This window comes from Lissotriton vulgaris, chromosome 3_1, assembly GCF_964263255.1.
Source record: "Lissotriton vulgaris chromosome 3_1, aLisVul1.2, whole genome shotgun sequence".
NCBI classification, from domain to species: domain Eukaryota; kingdom Metazoa; phylum Chordata; class Amphibia; order Caudata; family Salamandridae; genus Lissotriton; species Lissotriton vulgaris.
In genome coordinates this window covers 101,056,919-101,083,760 of record NC_141689.1, presented here as the reverse complement: position 1 = coordinate 101,083,760, position 26,842 = coordinate 101,056,919, and the positions used below count along the sequence as shown (strand labels likewise).

The 26,842-nt window shown below is 41.2% G+C and overlaps 1 protein-coding gene across 3 annotated transcripts in view; it reads left to right on the top strand.

Annotated features, from left to right (window-relative positions):
- The window catches only part of LOC147726026 (C-type lectin domain family 4 member F-like), a 152,856-nt gene that overhangs the window by 99,298 nt on the left and 26,716 nt on the right, over positions 1-26,842 (top strand). For all 3 annotated transcript variants that reach the window (XM_086962858.1, XM_086962857.1, XM_086962856.1), the window contains one exon: positions 8,597-8,701. In XM_086962858.1, coding sequence (XP_086818984.1) covers positions 8,597-8,701 — 105 coding nt within the window. The remainder of the gene's footprint in view (positions 1-8,596; positions 8,702-26,842) is intronic.

Below are 26,842 nucleotides of genomic sequence, written 5' to 3'. Positions count from 1 at the left end.
CTTCTCAGTACTCTAAAATGCACAGCCATACTTTCATAGAATATACTTCTCAGCACTCTAGAAGGCACAGTCATACTCTCATAGAATGCAGGTCACAGTACCCTAGAATACACATTCATATGCTCATAGAATATAGGTGTCGGTACCGTAGAAAGCACAGCCATACTCTCGATGAATATAGGCCTCAGTACTATAGAATGCACAGCCACTCTGTCACAGAATATACTTTTCAGTACTCTAAAATGCACAGCCATCCTCTCATTGAATATACTTCTCAGTACTCTAGAAGGAACAGGCATACTCTCATAGAATATAGGTCTTAGTTCTTTAGAAGGCACAGGCATACTCTGGATAGAATGCAGGGCTCAGTACTCTAGACTGAACAACCACTGAGACCTCAGGCCCACAACCACAATCTGCACCAACCACCTGGTCTCCTGGACCATTATAAACGACAATGAGACCCTCAGAATCATGAACACCATTGACTCCGGATCTCTGTCAGACCCATGCCCACACCACATTTTCAACAAAGCCAGCACCGTCATCGCACCCCATCTCCAGCGGCCGCCATAAGAAGGGGAGGTGGGAGGGAGGAGCAGCTGGGATGGAGGAGCAGACAAATGAGCGAGCAGAAGGGCGGGCAGCAGGGGACGCAGCAGTAGGAGAAACGGGAGGGAACAGAGAGCAAGAGGCACAGAAACGATCACAGTACAATGATTAGAACAGAATACAGTGCAATTGGCTGTGAAAGAAAGAAAAGTAATTTTAGCAGAAGCAGTACAAATACCAATGGGCAGGCGGGGGCGGGGCCACAGGAGACGCAGTGGCAGGAAAGCAGGAGGGACAGAGAAGGCTAAAGGCAAAAAGGTACAGAGACGATCACAGGTAACAATGGAAACAAAATGCAGAACAAATGACAGTGTAAAAAAAAGTAATTTAAAACAGAAAAACAGTAGAATACCAGAAGCAAACCTATGTGCTAACACTGGCCACCAGGGATGAGGCGCAGGTGGTAGCCTGTGGGTGGAGGTGGGCCTCGAATCTAGTCAGTAGCAGTGGCAGCTAGGTACAGAGCGTGGGCGCAGACAGGTGAAGCTGCACGGCATGGGGAGCGACCTGCCTGGAAACAGGGTCAAGGATCATACTCTCATTGAATGCAGGTCACAGTACCCTAGAAAGCACATTCATACTCCCATAGAATATAAGTGCCAGTACTCTAGAAAGCACAGCCGTACTCTCATAAAATGTAGGCCTCAGTACCCTAGAATGCACAGCCACACTGTCACAGAATATACTCCTCAGTATTCTAATATGCACAGCCATACTCTTATCTTAATAAACTTGTCAGTACTCTAGAAGGAAAGGGGCATACTCTCATAGAATATAGTTCTCACTACACTGTAACGTACATTCATACTCTCAGTACTCTAAAATGCACAGCCATACTCTCATCGAATATACTTCTCAGTACTCTAGACGGAACAGGCACACTCTCATAGAATGTAGGGCTCAGTACTCTAGATGGAACACTCATACTCTCACAGAATATAGGTATCAGTATCCTAGAAGGTACAGTCATACTCACATAGAATGTCGGTCTCAGTAACCTAGAAGCCATACTACCATAGAATATACTTCTCAGTACTTTAAACTGCACAGCCATACTCTTATAGAATATACTTCTCAGTACTCCAGAAGGAATAGTGATACTCTCATAAAATATATGTCTCAGTACTCTAGAAGGTACAGACATACTCTGTCAGAATGTAGGTCTCAGTACTCTGGAACGCACAGTCATACTCTAATAGAATGCAGGTCACAGTACCCTAGAATGCACCTCATATGCTCTTAGAATATTAGTGTCAGAACTCTAGAAAGCACAGCCATACTCTCAAAGAATGAAGGTCTCAGTACCCTAGAATGCACAGCCGTACTGTTGCAGAATATACTTCTCAGTACTCTAAAATACACAGCCATCCTCTCATTGAATACACTCCTCAGTACTCTAGACGGAACAGGAATACTCTCATGGAATATAGGTCTCAGTTCTCTATAAGGCACAGTCATAGTCTCATGGAATGTAGGGCTCAGTACTCTAGAAGGAACTATCATACTCTCGTAGAATATTGGTATCAGTACTCTAGAAGGTACAGTCATACTCTCATAGAATGTAGGTCTCATTACTCTACAAGGCACAGTCGTACTCTCATAGAATATAGGGCTCAGTACTCTTGATGGAACAGCCATACTATGATAGAATGCAGGTCTCAGAACTCTAGAACACACAGTCATACTCTCATTGAATGCAGGTTACAGTACCTTAAAAGACACATTCGTACTCTCACAGAATATAGGTATCCGTACTCTAGAAGGCTCTGTCATATTCTTACACAATATAGGTCACAGTACTCTAAAAGGAACAGTCATGCTCTCAGAGACTAAAGGTGTCGGTACTCTAGAATGCACAGTCATACCCTCATAGAATATAGTTCACAGTACTCCAGAAAACACAGTCATACTCTCATGGAATGCAGGTCACAGTACCATAGAACGCACATGCATACTCTCAGAATGTAGGCCTCAGTACTCTAGAAGGAACAATCATACTCTGTTAGAATGCAGGTCTCAGTACTCTAGAATGCACAGCCATACTCTCATAGAATATAGGTCTCATTACTCTAGAACACACAGAAATACTCTCATAGAATATATGTCACAGTACCCTAGAATGCACAACATACTCTCATAGAATATAGGTCTCTGTTCTCCAGGCACAGTCATACTCTGAAAGAATATAGGTCACAGTACTCCAGATGGAACAGTCATGCTCTCATAGAATATAGGTCTCAGTAGTCTAGAATGCATAGTCATACTCTCCCAGAATTTATGTCACAGTAGTCTAGAACGCACAGTCATACTCTCAAGTAATGCAGGTCACAGTGCCCTAGAATGCACATGCATACTCTCATAGAATGTAGGTCTCAGTACTCTAGAATGCACAGCCATACTCTCATAGAATATAGGTCTCATTACTCTAGAACACACAGAAATACTCTCATAGAATATAGGTCACAGTACCCTAGAATGCACAGCCATACTCTCATGGAAAATACTTCTCAGTACTCTAGAATGCACAGCCATACTCTCATATAATATAGTTTACAGTTCTCTAGAATGCACAGCCATATTCTCATAGAATATATATCTTAGCACTCTAGAAGGCAAGTCGTGCTTTCATAGAATATAGGTCTCAGTACTCTAGAATGCACAGCCATACTGTCATAGAATATAGTTCTCAGTACTCTAGAATGCACAGCCATACTCCCATAGAATATTGGTCTCTGTAATCTGGAACACACAGTCATACTCTCTTAGAATGTAGGTCAGAGTGCGCTAGAATGCACGGTCATATGCTCATAGACTGTAAGTCTCAGTACTCTTGAATGCACAGTCGTACTCTCATAGAATATAGTTCTCAGTACTCTAGAATGCACAGCCATATTCTGATAGAATATACGTATCAGTGCCCTGGAATGCACAGCCATACTTTCATAGAAGATAAGTCTCAATACTCCAGAATGCAGTCATACTCTCATAGAATAAAGGTCATAGTACTCTAGAACGCACAGTCATACTCTCTTGGAATTCGGGTAATAGTACCCTAGAATGCACATTCCTACTCTCATCAATATAGATATCAGTGCTCTAGAAGGCACAGTCATTCTCTCATAGAATATAGGTCACAGTAGTCTAGAACGAAAAATCATACTATCATAGAATATAGGTCTCAGTGCTCTAGAATGCAAAGGCATATTCTCATAGAATGCAGGTCATAGTTAACCCTGGGTGGGTAGCTCAGTCGAGCGGAGTTTGCGGAGATTTGCCTACTCCGCTCTCCGTGGCGAAAGCGGAGGTAGGCAAAACTCTGCCTCGATGGCGGAACAGAGTTAGCCAATCCCTCCCCCCCTCCCAAATGCTTTAAAAATATAAAAATAAAGCACTTACCTGTGTTTCTGCCGCTCTCCTTCCTGCTCCTCTCGTGTCCTTCTATATTTAAAAAAACAATACGTTGTATGTCTTGCATGTGCACATGTGCACGCGCAAGACGCACACTGTAGTGTTTATTTTCAAACATTCATACTCTCATAGAATATAGATTTCAGTACTCTAGAAGGCACAGTCATACTCTGATAAAATATAGGTCACAGTGCTCAATAACCCAAAGTCATACTCTCATAGAATGCAGGTCACAGTACCCTATAATGCACATTCATATTCTCATAGAATACAGGTCTCAGTACTCTAAAAGGCACTGTCATACACTCATACAATATAGGTCTCAGTACCCTAGAATACACATTCATACTGTCATAGAATATAGGTCTCAGTACTCTAGAATGCACAGTCATACTCTCATAGAATGCAGGTCACAGCATCCTAGAATGCACTACCATACTCTCATGGAATGCAGGTCACAGAACCCTAGGATGCACAGCCATACTCTCATAGAATGCAGGTCACAGTATCCTAGAATGCAAACTCAAGTATATAATTTAGGTTACAGTACCCTAGAATGCACACAGATACTGTCAAAAAAAGTAAGTCACATTATTATAAAACGATATACTGTAGGTCTCATTACCCTGAATGCTGTGGGCTAATGTGAGTCCCTATATTCTAGAGTGCACATTCGTACAATCATATAATTTAGGTCACAGTACCCTATAATGCACGTATTTACTGTCACAAAATCTATCTGACAGCACTCTAAAATGCACACTCATAAAATCATACACTACATGTCGCATTACGCTAGAATGCACATTCATAAAAACATATAATGTAGGCGACAGTACCCTGTAATGCACACTTTTACTGTCAAAAATTGTGGGTCACAGTACTCTAAATGTACACTCATGCAGTCATATGACATAGGTTACATCACTTAAGAATGCACACTCATATAGGCATATAACATAGGTCACAACACTTTAGAATGCACACTCATACATTCAAGTAGTAAGGGCCACACTACCCTTGGACGAGCATTTGAATTGTCCTATAGTGCAGCTCACAGTATCCTAGTATCCTATGATATTCATACTGGCCACCCCAGTAATCTGTGATTGACCTTATCATCACAGGTCTAAAACCACGTGTGTCCTTTCAGTCTTTTTTTTTTTTTTATTCACAGAGGTTTTTATTGGGAGTTTCAGTAGTAAATAAAATACACATAGTACAGACTCAAAAACATACAATATTACAGAAGAACAGTACAGTAGAATAAATCGAAAAGGGGTAAAAAGCAATATACAATAGGTCACATAATAATACATACATCCTTAGGCGGTGTATCCGGACAGTAACATGTAAATTATAGCACCAAAGATATGTAGGTGGGAGCACCAAAGATATGTAGGTGGGTCCTTTCAGTCTTTGATCGTCGATAAAATGAGTAATACTGCTTTAGACACTCTTAATCACTTCACAGTACTCAGTTTTTCTGCACCAGTGATAAAGCTCTTTATGGATTGCCCTCCTGCCCCCTCATTCACAGTGGGAATCCAATATTTCCCCATTGACACTGCTTCCTGCGGGTGCACTCAAGGATCAGTTCTTGATCCTCTCCTACTCTCTCTCTAGAATTCTCTGCTCAATTACATCATTTCGTCCTTTAGTTCCTCCTATCATCTTTATGCTAAGAGTAAGCAAAACGTCTTCTCTTCCCAATCTTCACTAGTTAACTCCAATCATCCATCTCTGAACGTTTCGATGCAGTTCGACCCATGATGTCCTCTGGTCCTTTATGCTCAATTCATCCAAGATTAAAGTCCTCTACTTTACCTCCCGCTCTAATCTCATAACAATGTCCAAGGTCTTCCCACTTTTCTGCTAACAGCCTGCTCTTTACCTTATCAGATAAGAATCTAGGCTCTAATCAGGAAGCCAGCCAACTAGCCCACCCAGTGAGTCTAGTGGTCCTGGGTTAAAGATCCGGCCCAGTCCTTCTCGATCAGGCAGTAGTGCAGCAGAGTAGCAGTCCTTCTTGAAGCAGAGCAGCACAGCAGTCCTTTGGAGGCTTCTACAGGTCCAGAGGTGTAGTGACGTGTTGGATCTACCCGGTGCCAGTTTTAAAGATCTGAAGGTTTCCACCTTAGAAGTTGTTTGGAACTTTATGCCACCCTGCCATGGCCCCAGTTTGTCTGGGAAAACACAAAATGCTGAGTGCACAAGCAGAGCCTCTGTGATGTGCAATAGTGGTAGGTGACTGCTCCTGCCTCTCGTCAAGTTAAAAATGGCCCATCCTGCCAACACCTGTTCCCTCTTTGTTCCACTGTCTGGGAGCAATACACAAAGTCCAACTGCCAGCTACATCTAGTCATGTGGCCCAGGATACATGCTGCAGGCACCAAATGGTTGGGACATAAAAATGCAAACTTTATAAAAGTGGCATTTTCAAACTGTGACTCAATATACGGCTTTACAGTTAAAGAGGTTTATAAATAGAATTCTTTACACACTGAACTCAACATTCCTAATTGCTCTCAATTGCAAGTTATTTTTCATTAATTACTACCAGCACATGTAAAAGTTAAAAGTACATGTCCACATTTTTAAAAACACTGCACCCTGTCCTATAGTCTGTTTAGGGCCTACCATAGGTGTGACTTATAAGCATTAAAAGGAAGGTCTAGGCCTAGAAAAGTTGTATTTTGCAAGGTTGAAATCACACTTTTAAAGTGCACTCACAGGCCTGAGACATGTTTGAAAAGCTATGAGCAGTGATTAGCATTTGTAAAGTTACAGAGCCCTGAAGCAGCAGCAAAAAGCAAGTCAGCAAAAACAGTTTTGAAGGCAAAAAGGTGGGGGAAAACAAAGCAAAGGATGTCAGGTCCAACACTAAATAAATACATACATACATGAGCCCCAATGTTTTTCAAAGCTAGATTCCAGCAACATACATGACAGTGGAACAACAGCCTGAGCTTTGAGTTAAAATCTGCATTTGGGGTGCTACGAAAAATTCAGCCAAAAATATTGCGGACACAAATATTGGCTTTACATACTTTACATGTAAAAATCAAAAAATGTTGATGAGAAAAACATAGGTGACCAGAATATTGTCAAAATTAGGTAGGTTTATCAAAATTCATCTATTATACACTGTGTTAACTTTAAAACATCGATTACCTTTAAAAATAATTTACCATTTAAATATATATATTCATACCATAAAATACATTAAATAAAATCTAACTTACTAACTTGAAATACATTTATTTTAAAATAATTGAAAAAATACTAAACATACAGTTGTAAAATTAAAATAAATAATACATTAATAAAAGTATTGCTACAAAAAATATTTAAAAACTTACATTAGAATAATTTTTAATATTAAAAACAAATATATATTTTGAAAACATCTGACTCGAGTGGTCAAATCCACTCCAACCTGTTCAACAGCAGTGAAAGAGATTTTGAAGAGGTTAGGTTTACTTTTATCACTCTGACGTAAGCAACTGTTGGGCAAATACTGGACTCTTGATGGGTCAAATATACTATTTCCTCTCCAAACTTTGGAACAGGTTGGCTATTGGAGCAGTCAGATTTCCTTTTGCCACTCCAACATCAGCAACAGTAGGGAAAATGTTAGTCTTTGGAGGGGTTAGATTTAGAATAAAAATAGTGGGAAAGTGTTGGATTTTGGTTTGGTCAGAACTACCATTTCCACACCAACATGGGCAACAGTAAGGTAAATGTGACATTTTAGAAGGTTTGGATTTAATTTTCCCTACCTAAGCCCATGTAAAATAAATTAAATATATATATAGAATAGATAAACAAAGTATTTAAAACATTTGCCTATAAACAGATTCTGTTTTGAACAATCAACATACGAAATTGCACACAAAAATAATATTTAAAAAATGAAGTCAATCAACAAATTAAAAAAACACTTCCCTCCAAAGTGCCCGAAAATTCCCACAGCACACATTACATTAATAACAGAAAAAAATAATACAAATATAGTTATATTATAATAATTATTATTCAAAAAGCTTGAAGCATATCACTATGACATGCATAGCAACGTTATTAAAACTATTTAAATCAAATATTTATTACATCATTTTTCAAATAAAACATATTTACAACATTTACATATTATGTGTTAAACATCTAAACCAAATGCATCACTAATGAGCTAATTAGCAAATAAAAAACATTATACTAAAAAACTAAACTTTTAAAAAACATCTCAATCTATTCCCCTACAAATACAAAGTCCTGACAAAAACACACCAAATAATTAAAAATACTTAACATTATAATAATAACAATTTATAAACTCCAATAAAATTCAACTAAATAAAATCAATAATATGTACAACTATATTTTAAAAACCATATACAAAACACTTACAAAATTATATTCTCACCTTGTATAAATTGTCCCATGATATTTTTGAAATTAAATGTTTGTTATATAATACTTTTGAGACTATATTTTGGCAGAATACTGGGTGGGTCATTAAATAAGTGGACTGATTAAATAATATGATAAATAAGTATGAATTGTGTTTTTTAGGTTACCAGATCATGCAAAGTCTGGCAAGAATCGGATCTTCTTTTCAGACATTACAAGCAAAGGAAGAGCGTTTGCGCAGATCGTGTAAAATTGGAGGCGACATTAGTAAGTATTGCATGAATAGCTGATGATCCCCTCTTACGATATATCAACTGTAACTACATGCACAACCAACCTATTGCAGTAACAAAATGTTAGTTAATGGCTTTGGACAGCTCGCACTAAGGGCCTCATTACGATGTCGGTCGGTAAGGCTCTGAACGGCATTCGGTTCATCCAAATCCGTGTTGGCCCCCATGTTTGCGACTGACTCAGAAACATTTCCGACCAACCGATTATGATGAAAGGTAACCATTCAGTCTTTCCGACTTGGTTCCAAAAGGCATTCAGAGAAACCGAGTCTGTAAGAGCCCACTCATACAGGTCTATGGACCATGTTTCTGACCAACGTACTACGATTTCGGATTCGGACAGTCTTTCCGTCTCGGTTTGTCTGACACAGATCGGCTGTCGGAAATTGACTTTGAGGGCCGGTAGCAGGCCCCCCTTCACCTGGAGTCCTCCGGTTTGGGCCACGGAGTTACCCATGGGTCACCCTTTTCCAACCATGCATGCGGTGCCCACCACAGGGTGCCAGGTTTTCCACAACCACCCCTTTCTTCCATGGGAGCCTGTGTTGTCGGTCGGAACACAAGCTCCCATTGAAGTCAATGGGAGTCTGACCAAACAGTGTTTGGAAACATCGTAATTTGGCAGTAGGATTCCCTGATTGTGAGTCGGTCGGAATGCTTTCCGACCCACATTGTAATGAAGTGTACATGCTTTTCGAAGTGAATTTTACCTGTTTTCTTTTGTATCCAACAATCAAATACAGTGACCACTTTTGCTTCACATTCCACCTTTTACTGCCTTTATTCCTAAACACATTGGTGTTTCTAGAAGTGAAACTCAGAGGGGGACTCACACTATAGATACATGTGTGTATGTGTGTACATATATATGTAATATATATATATATATATATATATATATATATATATATGAATATATAGATAGATATATATATATATATATACATATATATATATATATATGTTCCATGTGAAACACCCGACAATGGGAGGCCTTCTCACAATTTCTTTATTGCAGCAAGGCAGCATCAACCAGAGGTACGGTAAGTACAGCCATATATATATGTATATATCTCGTAACACGTTTACCGCCCAAAGGTTGCTTGCTCTCTAGCGTGGCGGATGTCGCAGCCCACTGGAGCAATCCTGTGTGTCAATCAACAGCAGGAAAAGTTCCAAGAACCACGCTGCGCACTCAGGCTCCTTAAATATTCAAGAAATGTATTCTTTCGTGGCTCTAGGGAAAAACAGATACTGACAAACGCGTCTCAGCCGCCTGGCATTTGTCTGTGTCAGTGAATACATGCCACATTGGGCCTTTTAACATCATTACATTTCATTGGGTAGCAGTCACCGTCCTGAATCACTGACATAGTTAATGGACTACATTTTTACCGGTATATCCGTAAAAGCATTTCAACAATACTTGAATGACCATATTATGAATTATTCAGTTGACAAAAAACAACAAACAACCTAAAAAGGAGAATCTTTCGAAATATATGCATAATCAAATTGAAAATACAAGTTTATAATTCACAGTTATCCATGTGCATTTTCATTGTTTGTTATTTGCAATATTACCCAGTTGCGATGTTATAAGGACCAATAAATACCTATAAACCCACCCCGCTCAATATATCTCTATATGTGGCCCGTGTTCGCACTGTATTTGTCTCACTTTTGTCATGGTTGCATAAGGTTGAATGCTTTACCTTGCAATCCTCCTTCTCAATCACGCCCTTAAAGGGCAATGTCACAATACAGAATTCAATTATGCTATGCAATAGGATCCTCAATTTCTAACAATTTAAAAGGAAATATAAAGAAAAATATTTTTTATATGTACAAAGAAATATATACAGAAATGTGGTACAGGGAAGCACAAGGAAATAGAGAACTCCGGGGAAAAAAAAGAACTTGGTATTACCCTATATGGGACCACAGTTCCTCCTCCATGTTTAAACCCAGGTGTACACTAGTCCTCAATTCTACAATAAGCCTCGATTCTAACTGTCTAAGGAGCTTCAATTTGTCACCCCCTCTTTCGGTCAGAAGAATCTGATCCAGACAGAAGTAGCGAAGTTTATCACTTTTTGCATTGTGAAACTCAGCAAAATGTCTCGCTACTGGGTACGAGGTGTTTTTATTCGTAATTGATCTTGTGTGCTCCAGCACACGTTTTTTGGCAGGATGAATAGTACTGCTGATGTACTGGAGACCACAGGGGCAGACTAGACAGTATACAACAAAGCTCAAATTACAGTTCATAAATTTGTTGATACTTAGCTTATTTTTCTTTCCTGGGATTGCATAATCTTTTACTTTGGTACTGTTCCTACAAGCCTTGCATTTTGTACAAGAAAGAAATCCTGATATCCGTATTCTTTTTGAGGTAGATTCTTCTGTGTAATGACTATGCACTATATATATGTATATATGTATGTCATATGATCAAGACCCTCCGGTGTTTAAACGCGTCATGCTGCTGTCTTTGTTGGAACGGAAAAAAATCTAAATCTGCACTGATTTGTGGTCTCTGCTCCTGTTTCCATTCCCAACAAGAGCGAGTGAAGATTGGAGTTCTGCAGATACATATGTATATACAGGGGCGGTGCGTCCATTAGGGCGCTCGGACGTTGCCCCGCACCCGCAGCTCCCTCAGCATCTCTGAACTTAAGTAAACTCTCAGTTTACTAAAGTTCAGAGATGCTGAGGGAGAACTGACAATCATGTCAGTCAGCATGATGTCGGACCACCCATCCCTTTCAGAGATTCTAGGGGGTGGGCAGTCCAACATGTTGACTGACATGATTGTCAGACCAGGGGCAGCAGGCAGCACCACAAGTGCGCATAACTGGGGAAGGTTGGCGAATTAGTCTACCGTGCCCAGTCATGCGCACTAGTGTCTGCACAGGCTGGCGCATGCCCATTAGGAGAGCGAGGGTTGAGCAAAGTCTCAAACCTCAGTCTCATAATGGGCAGGCAGGCGGAGAGTAACTGTGCCCTAAGTCAATCCAGGCGCTGCTGGGAGCGTCAGGACTGGCTGAGAGGGGTTACCACCCATTTGCCAGCAGTGATGCGCCTATGGACCGGAACTGCTCAGGTGGAATTTTTCTTATTTATTTTAAAACTCTCCTGCGGACCCCACTCTTGTGCGACACCCTCCCCCGCGACACCCTTCCCGCATGACAAACTCTCCCCCCGAGCCGCGACTGCCATGTCGTTTTTAGTAAAGCCCTACTGCAGTCCATGTGTTTGGGAGATCACACACACAGAACTTGACTATATGAGTTAAAAAAAACGATTTGCACTTTTACCAAAAGTTGAAATATTTAAGAGAATTAGGGGGTCATTAGGATGACGGGCAGACTTAGTCTGCCCACCATCCCATCGTGGAAAGGGACCGCCCACAATTAAGTGCGGGGTCCCGTCGGGGAAACTAGAATGCGCCCGCCACAGTGGTACCAAAGGGGGTGGTGATGGACGGAGCATCTGAACCAATCAAACACTCACACCCAGTCAACAGATCTGGGTTTAATCCATCACCGTTCTTTAGCCCACTCTGCCACCCCAGTTCAGACTAAGCCATATGCAAATCAGTCTGACCCTGTGCCTCATGGGAACAGTCCACCTCGAACTGCCAAGCAATGCCTTCCCTGGACCAGAAACAAGCTTCCCAGGACCGGTTTCTGGCATTGCAGCTGTCTTCAGCCAGGCTTGTATGAATCCAGTGGCATAGTGAGCAAGGGACTCACGTCTGAGCATACCCTCCCAACTTATGGCGAACAAAGCGGTACAAAAGGGGGTGGTGATGGACGGAGCATCTGAACCAATCAAACACTCACACCCAGTCAACAGATCTGGGTTTAATCCATCACCATTCTTTTGCCCACTCTGCCACCCCAGTTCAGACATGGCCATATGCAAATAAGTCTTACCCTGTGCCTCATGGGAACTGTCCAGCCCGAATTGCCAAGCAATGCCTTTCCTGGACCGGAAACAAGCTTCCTAGGACCGATTTCTTGCATTGCAGACGTCTTAAGCCAGGCTTGCTTGAATCCAGTGGCAAAGTGAGCAAGGGACTCATGTCTGAGTATACCCTGCCAACTTATGGCGAACAAAGCAGTACAAAAGGGGGTGGTGATGGACGGAGCATCTGAACCAATCAAACACTCACACCCAGTCAACAGATCTGGGTTTAATCCATCACCGTTCTTTAGAACAATCTGCCACCCCGGTTCAGACATGGCCATATGCAAATCAGTCTGACCCTGTGCCTCATGGGAACAGTCCAGCCCGAACTGTCAAGCCATGCCTTCCCTGGACCGGAAACAAGCTTTCCAGGACCGGTTTCAGACATTGCAGCCGTCTTCAGCCAGGCTTGCTTGAATCAAGTGGCAAAGTGAGCAAGGGACTCACGTCTGAGCATACCCTGCCAACTTATGTCGAACAAATCGGTACAAAAGGGGGTGGTGATGGACGGAGCATCTGAACCAATCAAACACTCACACCCAGTCAACAGATCTGGGTTTAATCTATCACCGTTCTTTAGCCCACTCTGCCACCCCAGTTCAGACATGGCCATATGCAAATCAGTCTGACCCTGTGCCTCATGGGAACAGTCCAGCCCGAACTGCCAAGCCATGTCTTCCCTGGACCGGAAACAAGCTTCCTAGAGACCGGTTTCTGGCATTGCAGCCGTATTCAGCCGGGCTTGCTTGAATTCAGTGGCACAGTGAGCAAGGGACTTACGTCTGAGCATACCCTGCAAACTTATGGCGAACAAAGCGGTACAAAAGGGGGTGGTGACCGACAAAGCATCTGAACCAATCAAACACTCACACCCAGTAAACAGATCAGGGTTTAATCCATCACCGTTCTTTAGCCCAAACTGCCACCCCAGCTCAGACATGGCCATATGCAAATCAGTCTGACCCTGTGCCTCATGGGAGCAGTCCAGCCCGAACTGCCAAGCATTGTTGCATCCTGTATTTTTACCGGCAGCCTCGCTCAGCTGGTAGTTAGCTTCCCATCCAGCTGGTTGATGGTGCAGCTCCCCACGGCCGGACCGCCGTGTCAAATTATTTTCCACACTTTGCCCTGAAGCATTTGGAAGTGCACACGACATTGCTCTGCCTTCGGCATTAAAAACGCAGCCTGCCTTGCTGTTCCACTCTTGAATCAAGCTGCCAACGCGTTTCAAGGTCCTTTGACCCCTTCTTCTACCCTACCAGCTGAGCGAGGCTGCCGGTTTGAACTATGCAAATGTGGATCAGCACATCGCTCGATATGCAGATTGAGCCTGCTTTCTGGGACACAACCTACTACAGGAAGAATTTGCTTTAAATATAACAAACCGAACATTTGTAGTTACTAAAGTTATAACTATTCTCACATTTAGGACTTCAGGTACCATCAGGCATTTTAAAAGTGACTACACTGAGACAATGTCCCCTGGGGGCGGAATGCAAATAAAACCGGAAATGTTAATGATGCGAGTGTCAAATGGCATTTGCTCAGCCCAAGAAGAAGGGGTCACAGTACCTTGAAACGCGTTGGCAGCTTGATTTAAGAGTGGAACAGCATATATATATATATATATATATATATATATATATATATATATATATATATATATATATTGCCACAACATCTTCCTTGTAGAAGAGATCAGCCGCACACCAACAATGGAGCTTGCATTCTTTATTAAAAACCCACGGCAATCCTGACATGTTTCGTTCTCTCTCGAACTTTCTCAAAGGTACGCCGTAACTTCTATGTTCATTTTTGTGAAACCACGCAGCTTTATGCTTAATTTGTAGATTTGTCCCCGCCTCTCTTGGCTTGCAATGTCTTATGGTCCTTGTGGTTCACCATTTTCAATGCCTTTTCTATATATATATATATATATATATATATATATATATATATATATATATATATATATATATATATATATATATATATATATATATATATATATATATATATATATATATATTTTTTTTTTTTGTTTAAAGGAATCCTGGATCAAGCAGAGACAAGAAGCAACACAGTGGGGAGAAATGACCTACTGATAGACAAACCAAAATCAGGCAAGTCAGAAATTAGAATGATCACAGGTTAGTCAGAAAAGTCATCAGAAGTCTTCAATGTCATGAGAAAAAACTGGAAAATCTTGAAGACAGATCCTGTAATTGGGAAAACACTTTCAAATTATCCCCTCATCTCCAATAGAAAAGGGAACTCATTCAAGGACCATCTTGTGAATAGTCACTATGAGTGCAGAAGTAGGAAGAAACCGGTGGCTCTGGGCTTTTTTCCGTGCATGAAATGTAAGGCCTGAAGAATTCAAGTAAGGTCAAGGAATATCAAATACCAGGGAAAAAGAATAAAACTAAGATCACTAAATTACTTAATTGTAATTCAGAATACACGGTATATTGCTTAATGTGCCCCTGTGGGAAGAAGTATATAGGGAGCACAATCAAACAAAACAAACTTAGGGTCCTTGAGCACATGAGGGCCATCCCTCTGAAAGACCAAAGCTACCCTGTAGCTCGGCATTTCGAGATGATGCATAACAGCAATAGCAATTTACTTACCTACTTCGCATTGGATCAACTAGTCAGAACTGAGAGAGGAGGTGACTGGGTGAAGAAACTACGAACCTTAGAATATAGGTTCATCATTCAGCTCCAGACCAAGATCCCAGGAGGCATGAACAACGAAGAAGAAATGTGGACACATATCTAAAACGTTGTCATCTCTGATTTGGGAAAACAATAAGAAATAACTGTAGGAGAAGAATCCATCCCCAAGACTAACGTATCTGCCCAACCATAGTTCAAGTGAAATAATTAAATGATATGGACAAAGCCCATTCAGCGCTTGATCGAAAAAAACTACAATCAATGCTTAATTAAAAAATAAATCTTATGTCTCAAATCCGTGAACCATTCGCCACTGTTCCCAATGGGATTGTTGGGAGCGAGGCGAAAACGGCCCAAGTACATAAACATAGGCGACCAGTAATATGTATAAATAATATTACACACGCATATCAAAGAAAGCATAAACAAAATAATCATTATGTTTTCAAAAATGGAACATATGAATGTTTGTAAATGTAGCCAATTGCTTTGAAATTATATTTTGTGATTGATTGCTCACGTTATTTACTACTATAATATGGCCGCCATGATCAATGCATAAATTACATGAATTGTGCCGTTTTTTATGTCTGCTTTTTAAAGCACGTGACAGGAAGTCACAATAGATTTTATTTAAATCACTCCCAAAAAATATGCTGGTTTACACTGATGAAGGCGGCAACGCCGAAACGCGTTTGTAACCTTACTAAACTGCAAACACAGGAATAAAAATATGGCAAACCACGCTATAGCGACTTTGAGTGCTCTTTTTTGAAAATAGTCCCGAGGATCAAGGCATTTCGTGTTGAGAAAATATCACGCACACCACCGTGCCGTAAGAGGCACCCACGGACGAAGTGGAGCGGCGGTTGGTGGAACTGGTGTTTTGAAAACTTAATTACTGACTGGCTCCGCCGAAGAAGCGTGCGAGAGATTGACATCACAGCGCGCCAGATACAAGCGGATTGAGCGGAGAATGGAATCACAAGCCCTGAAAGGACGACTGATCCCGTGGCAACCCGGTGATTGGGAAAACCCGGAATTGGTGAGTGACCGACGCTACTATTTGAACATTCCGGCAGACCGCGTTAAGCCTAAGTGAAGGTTTGAACCATCAAAAAACATAGACTTTGCAGTAAGAAATGTTCACGGATAGTGAATGGGAGAAAGCGGCAGATACGCTGTTTATACCACATGCAGGAACAAAAAAGAGAGATACCTTATCGGAGGAAACGACAGCGCCCAGCTCACTAGTAAAGCTCTTCTCTGTACTTGAAAAGACATATGAGAAAGAAATTCGCAAGTGGTGGGAGGCCACCAGCCTGCAGAAATATTTAGAAGTGGGGCGTGTCCCTAGAGGACTCAGAATTTTGACAGTCCCCTCTTATGAGAATCCGAATAATGAGCTATTACGTGAATGGTCGGAGTTTATGACCAATGTGATGCAGGGTATGCTAAAAATGCTAGTCAAACATGCATGGAATGATAGAGTAAAGCTACAGGAAGAGATCAAGGACATTGAGGGGAAAATCAGTGGCAACAAAGACATCAAAAAATGTGAAGAGTTGCGTGAACTAATGAAAAAACGACTCATTGACTATGAAAATACAATCAAACTGAGAAAACAAACTAAATTCATCCGGAATGAAAAAGATTATGCAAATCGAAATTTTTTAACATTTGCTAAGAAATACGACGCTCCAAGGAAGACATTACAACAGGGAAAGTTAAGAAATAGAACCCCTGTGAGCACCGAAGAATCAGAAGTATCTGACGATGATTCATCTCGGGTGAGAAATACTCGTGAAGAAAGAGGTGTTGAAGGCGGCGGACGCCGCACAGAAGCAGGGGCACAACCTTCTGCATCTGCTCCAGAATTAGAACCTTTTTTTGAGGAGTACGAAATTATAAGAGGATTAAGACAACGACCAGCAGCAACAACACTTCCTCCAAAAGCATCAAGAGGAAAATGAGGAGGGGCAGGAGGGGCCGTTCCAGGACGCTCTACCCCAATAGTGACGAGAAGCACTCGAGGGAAGAATTGGAAATGAACACAACACTTCCAGTACAAAACACTATAGTCAATCTTTCTGATAGAGAATTGAAAAAGAAAGAAGAAGACATTTTACAACTTGGACTAATTTTCTGTCCTACTCCTGTTTTTGACTACACGCAGACACAAATAGATCTGTTTAGATTTATTAGTAAGATCAAATTACAAAAAATTCATTTAATGCATCCTAAAAATATTGACGTGTTGGAAATTGAGGAAAAAGATCCTCTTGAGACATTGACAGGTAGTGATCTAGATGCTATTGCTACAGCACAGATCCTAACCGGAACAAGCAGTGTGCAGGATTGGGAGATACAACCCACACAAATGCTGGAAGAAAGTGGGATTACTCAACAAGGCTGTAAAAGCACCATGATGATTAAATCCAAAACAAACCCAAGAACCCACATGATGGAATCGACACTTTCCAAGAGATTGTAATAGAAGAGTTGAAGAAAGTAATTGGAGAAGAAAGAACTTGAAAGAAGAGGAATGGGAAATAATCAAGAGTCTCAAAGAAGATGAGAATATCATAATAAAACCTAGTGATAAAGGTGGAAACATTGTCATCTTAAAACGCAGCCAATATGAAGATGAGGCACTTTCCCAACTGAGAAATAAAGAACACTATATCCAAATTAAAAGAGAGAAACATACGGAAGGTATTGTGACCTTCAATAAACTGATTATCAAATGGAAAGATGATGGAATCTAGGATTTTAAAGACTGGAAGTACCTGAAATGTGAATTTCCGCAAATAGCCACGTTTTACCACCTACCAAAGGTACATAAAAGTAAAGTGTGGCCCCCAGGAAGACCAATCGTGTCTGCGAAGGATAGTCTATTAGAGAATACCTCTACCTACATTGACAATTTTATCTCTCCATTTGTTAAGGATCTTAGTTCATACCTGCAAGACACACAAGACTTTTTAAGAATCATCCAGGGTGTGAAGTGGGAGGATGATATGATCCTAATCACATTAGACATTGCAAGTCTATATACCTCAATCAGGCATGAAGATGGACTATTGGCAATGAAGAGTTTCCTAGATAAAAGAGCTCTCAAATTTCGCAGTCATAATATGATGCTGTTAGAATTAACAAACTTCTGTCTGAGAAACAACATCTTTTTATTCTCAGGGCAGCTCTATTTGCAACTCCAGGAGACCGCAATGGGCACGTGCTTCGCCCCCAGCTACGCGAATTTATTCGTGGGCTGGTGGGAGAAGCACGTGGCCTGGGCGGGGAGGAATGAGCGATGGATGAACAATATCATGCAGTGGACTCGCTATATCGATGACTTTTTCTTGGTATGGCGGGGTTCACAAAGTGAGGCTGAAGAATACATCAGGGTTCTAAACAATAACAGTTTAAACCTCAGCTTCACCAGCAACATAAGTAAAAGTGAAGTCTTCTACTTGGACCTTCGAGTATATGTTGAAGACGACATTATTCAAACTGCAGTCTATTGCAAGCCCACAGCGGGTAATACAATTTTACACTCAGGTAGCTATCATCCACGAAGTGTAATTAATAACATCCCTCTGGGAGAGTTGTTGCGCAGGAAACGCAACTGCTCAACAAATGCAGAGTTTGAAAAAGCAAGGGGAGAATCTAGAGAAAGATTTAGATGGAGGGGAGACTGTAAAGGAATCCTGGATCAAGCAGAGACAAGAAGCAACACAGTGGGGAGAAATGACCTACTGATAGACAAACCAAAATCAGGCAAGTCAGAAATTAGAATGATCACAGGTTATTCAGAAAAGACATCAGAAGTCTTCAATGTCATGAGAAAAAACTGGAAAATCTTGAAGACAGATCCTGTAATTGGGAAAACACTTTCAAATTATCCCCTCATCTCCTATAGAAGAGGGAACTCATTCAAGGACCATCTTGTGAATAGTCACTATGAGTGCAGAAGTAGGAAGAAACCGGTGGCTCTGGGCTTTTTTCCCTGCATGAAATGTAAGGCCTGCAAGAATTCAAGTAAGGTCAAGGAATATCAAATACCAGGGAAAAAGAATAAAACTAAGATCACTAAATTACTTAATTGTAATTCAGAATACACTGTATATTGCTTAATGTGCCCATGTGGGAAGAAGTATATAGGGAGCACAATCAAACAAACCAAACTTAGGGTCCTTGAGCACATGAGGGCCATCACTCTGAAAGACCAAAGCTACCCTGTAGCTCGGCATTTCGAGATGATGCATAACAGCAATAGCAATTTACTTACCTACTTCGCACTGGATCAACTAGTCAGAACTGAGAGAGGAGGTGACTGGGTGAAGAAACTACGAACCCTAGAATCTAGGTTCATCATCCAGCTCCAGACCAAGATCCCAGGAGGCATGAACAACGAAGAAGAAATGTGGACACATATCTAAAACGTTGTCATCTCTGATTTGGGAAAACAATAAGAAATAACTGTAGGAGAAGAATCCATCCACAAGACTAACGTATCTGCCCAACCATAGTTCAAATGAAATAATTAAATGTTATGGACAAAGCCCATTCAGGGCTTGATCGAAAAAACTACAATCAATGCTTAATTAAAAAATAAATCTTATGTCACAAATCCGTGAACCATTCGCTACTGTTCCCAATGGGATTGTTGGGAGCGAGGCGAAAACGGCCCAAGTACATAAAGATAGGCGACCAGTAAAATGTTTAAATAATATTACACACGCATATCAAAGAAAGCATACACAAAATAATCATTATGTTTTCAAAAATGGAACATATGAATGTTTGTAAATGTAGCAAATTGCTTTGAAATTATATTTTGTGATTGATTGCTCACGTTATTTACTACTATGAGATGGCCACCATGATCAATGCATAAATTACATGAATTGTGCCGTTTTTTATGTCTTTTTTTTAAAGCACGTGACAGGAAGTCACAATAGATTTTATTTAAATCACTCCAGAAAAATATGCTGGTTTACACTGATGAAGGCGGCAACGCCGAAACGCGTTTGTAACCTTGCTAAACTGCAAACACAGGAATAAAAATATGGCAAACCAGGCTAGAGCGACTTTGAGTGCTCTTTTTTGAAAATAGTCCAGAGGATCAAGGGATTTTGTGTTGAGAGAATATATATATATATATATATATATATATATATATATATATATATATATATATATATATATATATATATATATATGTATCGAAGAAATCGCCAACCTGCCAGCTTGCGCTGCCAAAGAACGTCCAAATAACGAAGAGTGGACCCAAAGTTGCTGGTGCAGAAAGTGATTTTATTTAAGTTCGTGCCAGCGTGCCCGTCATGTCGCGTTTTGCCTCCTGAAAAGGCTTGATCACATGACCTATAGGTCAATATGCACTGTATTGAAGGAGGATGTTTACAATTGATATGCTATGATTTACGGCACATTAGTGCAACCAAGAACTCATTTCTTCTGTTTGGATAAATGAAAATTTGGAATAAATGAATTGCAATATAAACTTTCCTTACTTTATGGAGTAAAGATTTGTTGACACTTTCTTTATTTTTGACTTTGGCGTGCTCAAGAGACACATTTTACACCTGTAAGATTTTTCAAGATAACATGTGGATTGGCCAGAGAGGATTTAGATGTCACCAATTGATGCCATTGGTAAAATCCTTTTTGCATCTCTCACACCATGACCTCATAATTGTGCACTGTGGTGGCAATGACCTAAGTACTTTGACTGGGGTAGGTCTGGAAATGCTTTTAAAGGACACCTTTGGGCAATTAATGTCACTTTTCCCACAAACTGCCTTTGTATATTCTAATATATGCCAAAGGCAAAAATGGAACTGGTCTAACCAATTTTGTCCACAGATTGAGAAAGCAAGGAAACATGTGAATAAGTCTGTTTCTGCTTTCCTCAGAGACTATGGTATGGGTTCTATATACCACAACAACTTGCGTTAAAACATGCAAGGCATTTATGGAGGAGACGTTGTACATTTCACAGATGAGGGGAACAGAGTCTTCCTCTTGAATTTTAGACTCTGCATCGGTACTTACTTATAGGTACAAAAAACACTCAATAAACACAACGGCTCTTTTTAGAGCCAGCCAACATCTAAACACTCAAACAGGTTATTTAACTGTATTTTTTTTTACGTGCGCATAACGCGTACGCACCTCGCAATTAAAAAAAAAATAATAATATTTTTTTTACCTTCGGGGTCCTTCAGGGACCCCCTGAGAAGGGCTAGGGAGTCAGGGAGTCTCTACCCTGCCCCCTTTTCTTGTTCTCCACTTTTGTTTTTTTTCTCTCTTTTTTACCTCGGAGTGACAAAATGGCGGCCAAAGGGTGCGAGCACCGTGCGCGCACCTCGCGATTTAAAAAACAAAACAAAAATGTTTTTTGCCCTTTGGGGTCCTTCTGGGACCCCTGAGAAGGCCTAGGGGGTCAGGGAGTCTCTACCCTGCCCCCTTTTCATGTTCTCCACTTTTGGTTTTGGCTCTCTTCTACCTCGGAGTGACTAAATGGCGGCCAAAGGGTGCGAGCACCGTGCGCGCACATCGCGGTTCAAGTTTTCCACTTTTTTTTGGTGCGCGCTTATAGATTTTTTCTTCTGATTTTCTCAGGACCTACTGGAAGGATTTACACCATCTAAGCAAAAGGGTGATCTGCGAATCAGACTCTACCGATTTGCCAAATTTGGTTTAATTCCGTTCAGCGGTTCGGGCTGTAGCCGTGCCTAAAGGTCCTATGGAAATTAACATGGGGAAAACACATTTTGGGACCCCCTTTTTTCTCAGCCCCCGCTTCACGAATCTACCTGAGCCTTTCAGAGAAGAAGCGGAACGGAACGGACCATCTTTGAGAAATTCGCGAAGATTCGTCCAGCGGCGCCAAATTTATTCCCTATAGAATGTTGCGGATTTCCTATGGAAACTAGGTCCTAACTATAACTACTTACTGGCGACCGCTAGTAGGTAATATATATATATATATATATATATATATATATATATATATATATATATATATATAATATATACATATATATATATATATTCACTGAAAAAACAAAGGTTTAAGGGATGTTATAGTTAGAAGTTAGAATTTAAAAAACCATAGAAATTCACAGACAAAAACATAGGTTTAAGGGACATTATAGTTAGCTGGACATTTCACTAGTCTCAAATCAGAGAAATTTGTTCGTTATAGTTAGTTGAGCTAACTATAACTTGCGCCCCTGCAATGCACTGCTGATGACATCACATATTACATCATTCATGACATGTTCAGTGACATCACTGATGACATCAGTGATGACATCTCAAATGACATCACTGATAACATCACTGATGACATCATCCAGTGACTGTATGTTTCTGTAAAGTTTAAATATGTTTTAAATATATGCCAAGGTGTATTGCAGTATGAGTGGGTGTATGAGTGTCTGAATGGATGATTTAGTAGGTGTGTGACTGACTGTATAAGTGAGGGATTGAACATGTCTTACTGAATGTATGGGTTAGTGAGTAAACTTTGTATATGTCTGTATCAGTCTGTCAGTTGGTGTGTAAGAGGTTGCAACGGTTGGTGAGTAGCTACATGGGTTTCTAAATGGGTTATTGATTGATTGTCTGAGTATCTGTCTGAGTATCTGTATGGGTGCCTGAGTATCTGTGTGGGTGGGTGGGGTGTGTGTGACTTTGTGCATAGATATGTGAGTGGGTAATTCACTCGGTGTATGGGTTCAAGATTGTATCTGTGAATGGCTGTATGAGCGAGTGAGTGTGTGTATGGGTGTGTTGGTGAGTGAATGGATGTCTCAGTGGTACATGTGTGAGTAACTACATATGTGAAAGGCAGTATATGTGAGTATTGGACTATATGAATCACTATATGTGAGAGTGAGTGATTGTGAGAGTAGATGTATGGATGAGTGGGTGCTAGTATCAGTCATTGTATAAGAGAGTAAGTATTTGTTGGTATTGATATGAATAAGTGAGGTGGTGTGTGTATAACTATATAGGTGAGTAAATGGGAGTGTGAATGATTCTTTGCATGAATGACTAGGTGTGTGAGTAACTCTATGGATGAGTGGCGATGTGTGAGTGTCTGTATAGGTATATAAGTGCAAATGATAGTGCTGTATTTATAAGTGACTGCATGTATAATTGACTGTAGGAGTGAATGAGTGGACGCGTGTTTAGACCTAGGAATTAGTGAGTGGGTATGTAGTAACTGGTATTGGTGTGTCGTTAGTTTCGAAAATGGTAGAATGTTTTTTAAAGTGGGTGCATCAAAGGCTATATTCGGGTGTGAGGAGGTGCATCAGATTATCACGTGGAGGAAGTCATCAGTGATGTAATTTGAGATTTCATGAATGATGTAATATGTGATGTCATTAGAAAGGCATTGTGGTGGTGCAAGATATAGTTAGCTCAAAGTGGAATGTCCAACTAACTATAATGTCCCTGAAACCTATGGTTCTTTCAGTGAATTTCTATGTTTTTTAAATGATAATTTCTAACTATAACTCCCCTGAAACCAATGTTTTTTTTCAGACAATGTCTAAGGTTTTTTAAATGCTAATTTCTATCTATGCCTACAGAGGTAGGACATGTGAAGAAAGAGGAAGAAATGCACAGAAAGAGAAATGCGGAAAGAGGCAACAGAAGTCCAGAAAGACGAAAAAAGTACCACCTACACTACCCAAACGCCACTGCACTACCCTAAACACTAAAACACTACTCCTAGTATGACCCCCTACACCAACCAAACACCACTGCATTGTCGTAAACTCTAAAATACAATCCCAACCAGGACCCCCTACACTAAACAAACACCACTGCACTACCCTAAACCCTAAAACACTATTCCCAGCAAGACCCCCTACACTACCCAAATACTACTGTAGTACCCTAATCCCTAAAACACTATCCTCAGCACGATCCCCTACACGACCCAAACACTACTGCACTGGCCTAAACCCTAAATCACTGCCCCAAAACCCCCGCCACCAGCCCCTTGTCCGTCATCCTCCCTTCACCCCCCCCCAAAAAAAAAACAAATGTGAGAGCAATCGTAGGAAATCTGGAACGTAATAAATTGGCTGATGAAACAAACACATTTTTTGATGGGCAACCAGTGTAACTTTTTAATTTCAGCTGCAATTGAGGCATGTTTAGGTACGCCCGTCAGTAGTCTGGCAGCTGTTTTATGCAACAGTTGAAGACTTCCCATGAACCCTTCCTGGAGATTAATATGAGACTGTTGCCATACTCTAATTTAGACATTGCTAGGGCAGTAATGACTGTTTGTTGGCTGTTTTGGGTAGGAACGTCATGATCTTCTTGCGGGATCTCAGAGTGTAAGATGTCACAGAGACCACCACATTTACTTGATCCTTGAAGCTGAGCTTGTTGTCTATATAGACTCCAAGGTTCTCTACCTTCCTAATAGGGGTCGGCAGAGAGACCAATGTATCTGGCCACCATATTGGGGACCAGAAATCTGGGTTGTCCCACAAAAGAACCACCTCTGTCTTTCTGGAGTTAAGCCTCAGGCAATTTTCGGCCATCCAGTTTCCCACAGGTGTCCATCAGGAAGCAGTGACACTACGATTTGTGTGTCATCCTCGTAAGAGGTTAAATTAAAACCATAGGATTCAATCAGAGGATCCAACTGAGAGACATAGATATTAAACAGAGTTGGACTGATGGAAGACCCCTGAGTGACTCCACAAGGCAGTGAAACTGGTTTCGCGCTGAAATCTCAAAGGGATACTGTCTGTACTCTGTCTGATAGGAATGATTTAAGCAGCTTCCAGGCGGTCCCCCTGACTCTAATCTCCTTAAGCCGGTCCATCAGAAGGCCGTGATAGACCGTATCAAAGGCCGCCGAGAGGTCTAACATAATCATGCCTGCTTTTCCGCCCCAATTCAGTGTAATCCTAATTTCTTCCATGGATTCGAGGAATGCGGAGTCAGTGCTGTGCTTCCCCCGATTCCATATTGGGTGGGATCGAAAACTTGAGTTTCTTCCCCCCCAAAAAAATTGCGAATTCATGATTTTTTCTATGATTTTTGCTGGGAGTGGGAGTCTGGAAATGGGTCTGAAATTATTGGTGTCTTTGGGATCCAGACTATGTTTTTTCAGAAGGGGTAGTATGGATGCACTTGTCCATGCTTTGGGATAATAGCCTTCTTCAAACATAGCATTGATGATGAAAGTAAGCATGAATGCAGTTTGCTCAGGTGCTAGTTTGAGTATAGGAAGTGGGCATGGATCAAAAGTTGAGCCCATGCATCCATCAAAGGAGAGAGAGAGAGAGAGAGAGAGAAAGAGAGAAAGAGTGAGAGAGAGGAAAAGAGAGAGTAAGAAAGAAAGAGTGAGAGAGAGAGGAAGACAGAGAAAGAGAGAAATAGTGAGAGGAAGACAGAGAGAAAGAGTGAGTGAGAGAGGAAGTGAGACTAACAGTGAGAGAGAAGAAGAGAGAAAGAGAGAAACAGAGGAATAGTGAGAGAGAGAAAGAGAGAGAGAAAGACTGACAGCGGAAGAGCGAGAAAGAAAGAAACAGTGTGAGAGAGAGAAAGGAAGAGATAGAGTTAGAGAGGGAGGAAGAGAGAGAGAAAGAGTGACAGAGTGAAAAGAAGAGATAGAGAGCGAAAGTGAGAAAAAGAGTGTGAGTGACAGAAAGGAAGAGATGGAGAGGGAGAGTGAGTGTTGACACTGTGGAGAAAATCCTCACAGCTCACCTTTCTGCCACCGGTGTGTCTTCAACCACGTGCCGGGATATAGGGCACCCCTTAGGCTCAGTCATCTGAAACATAGTATGGAATCAGTAATGGATGAGTACATACAACTGTGCACGCCTAAATCACTGTCCCCCTTTGTGTCTCCAGGCTAGTGTACCCCATCCACTTCCACTGTTCAGAGGTGTCTACCCACTGCCGTACACCCAGGCTGCTGCTCCCTATCCGCTTCCCCAGTCCATATGTGTTTGCCAGCCGCTGCGCACCCAGGCTGCTGCACTCCATCCACTCTCACTGCCCAGAGGTGTATGACAGCCGTCATGCACATGGGCTTCTGCACCCAATGCACTCCCACTGCCCGGTGGTGACTGCCTGCCGCTGTGTGAACAAGCCTCTCTGCTCACGTTCCGCCACTGGCGTGTGTCGAAGAGGGTCCACCACGTGCCGATGCAACCTCCTCACCCATTGTGTACACGCGGCAAAGCAAAGCTCACAATTCAGGTTGAATGTTGATTGCAGGCTGGCCACGCATCATCGCAGGCCTGCTAGACAAAAAGAAAGATAAGATTGTGCGTAATGTGTCCATCAAAGGAGAGAGAGAGGAAGAGAGAAACAGATGAAGAGTGAGAGAGAGAGAGAGAGAGAGAGAGAGACAGAAAGAGAGAACCTGTGAGAAAGAGGAAGAG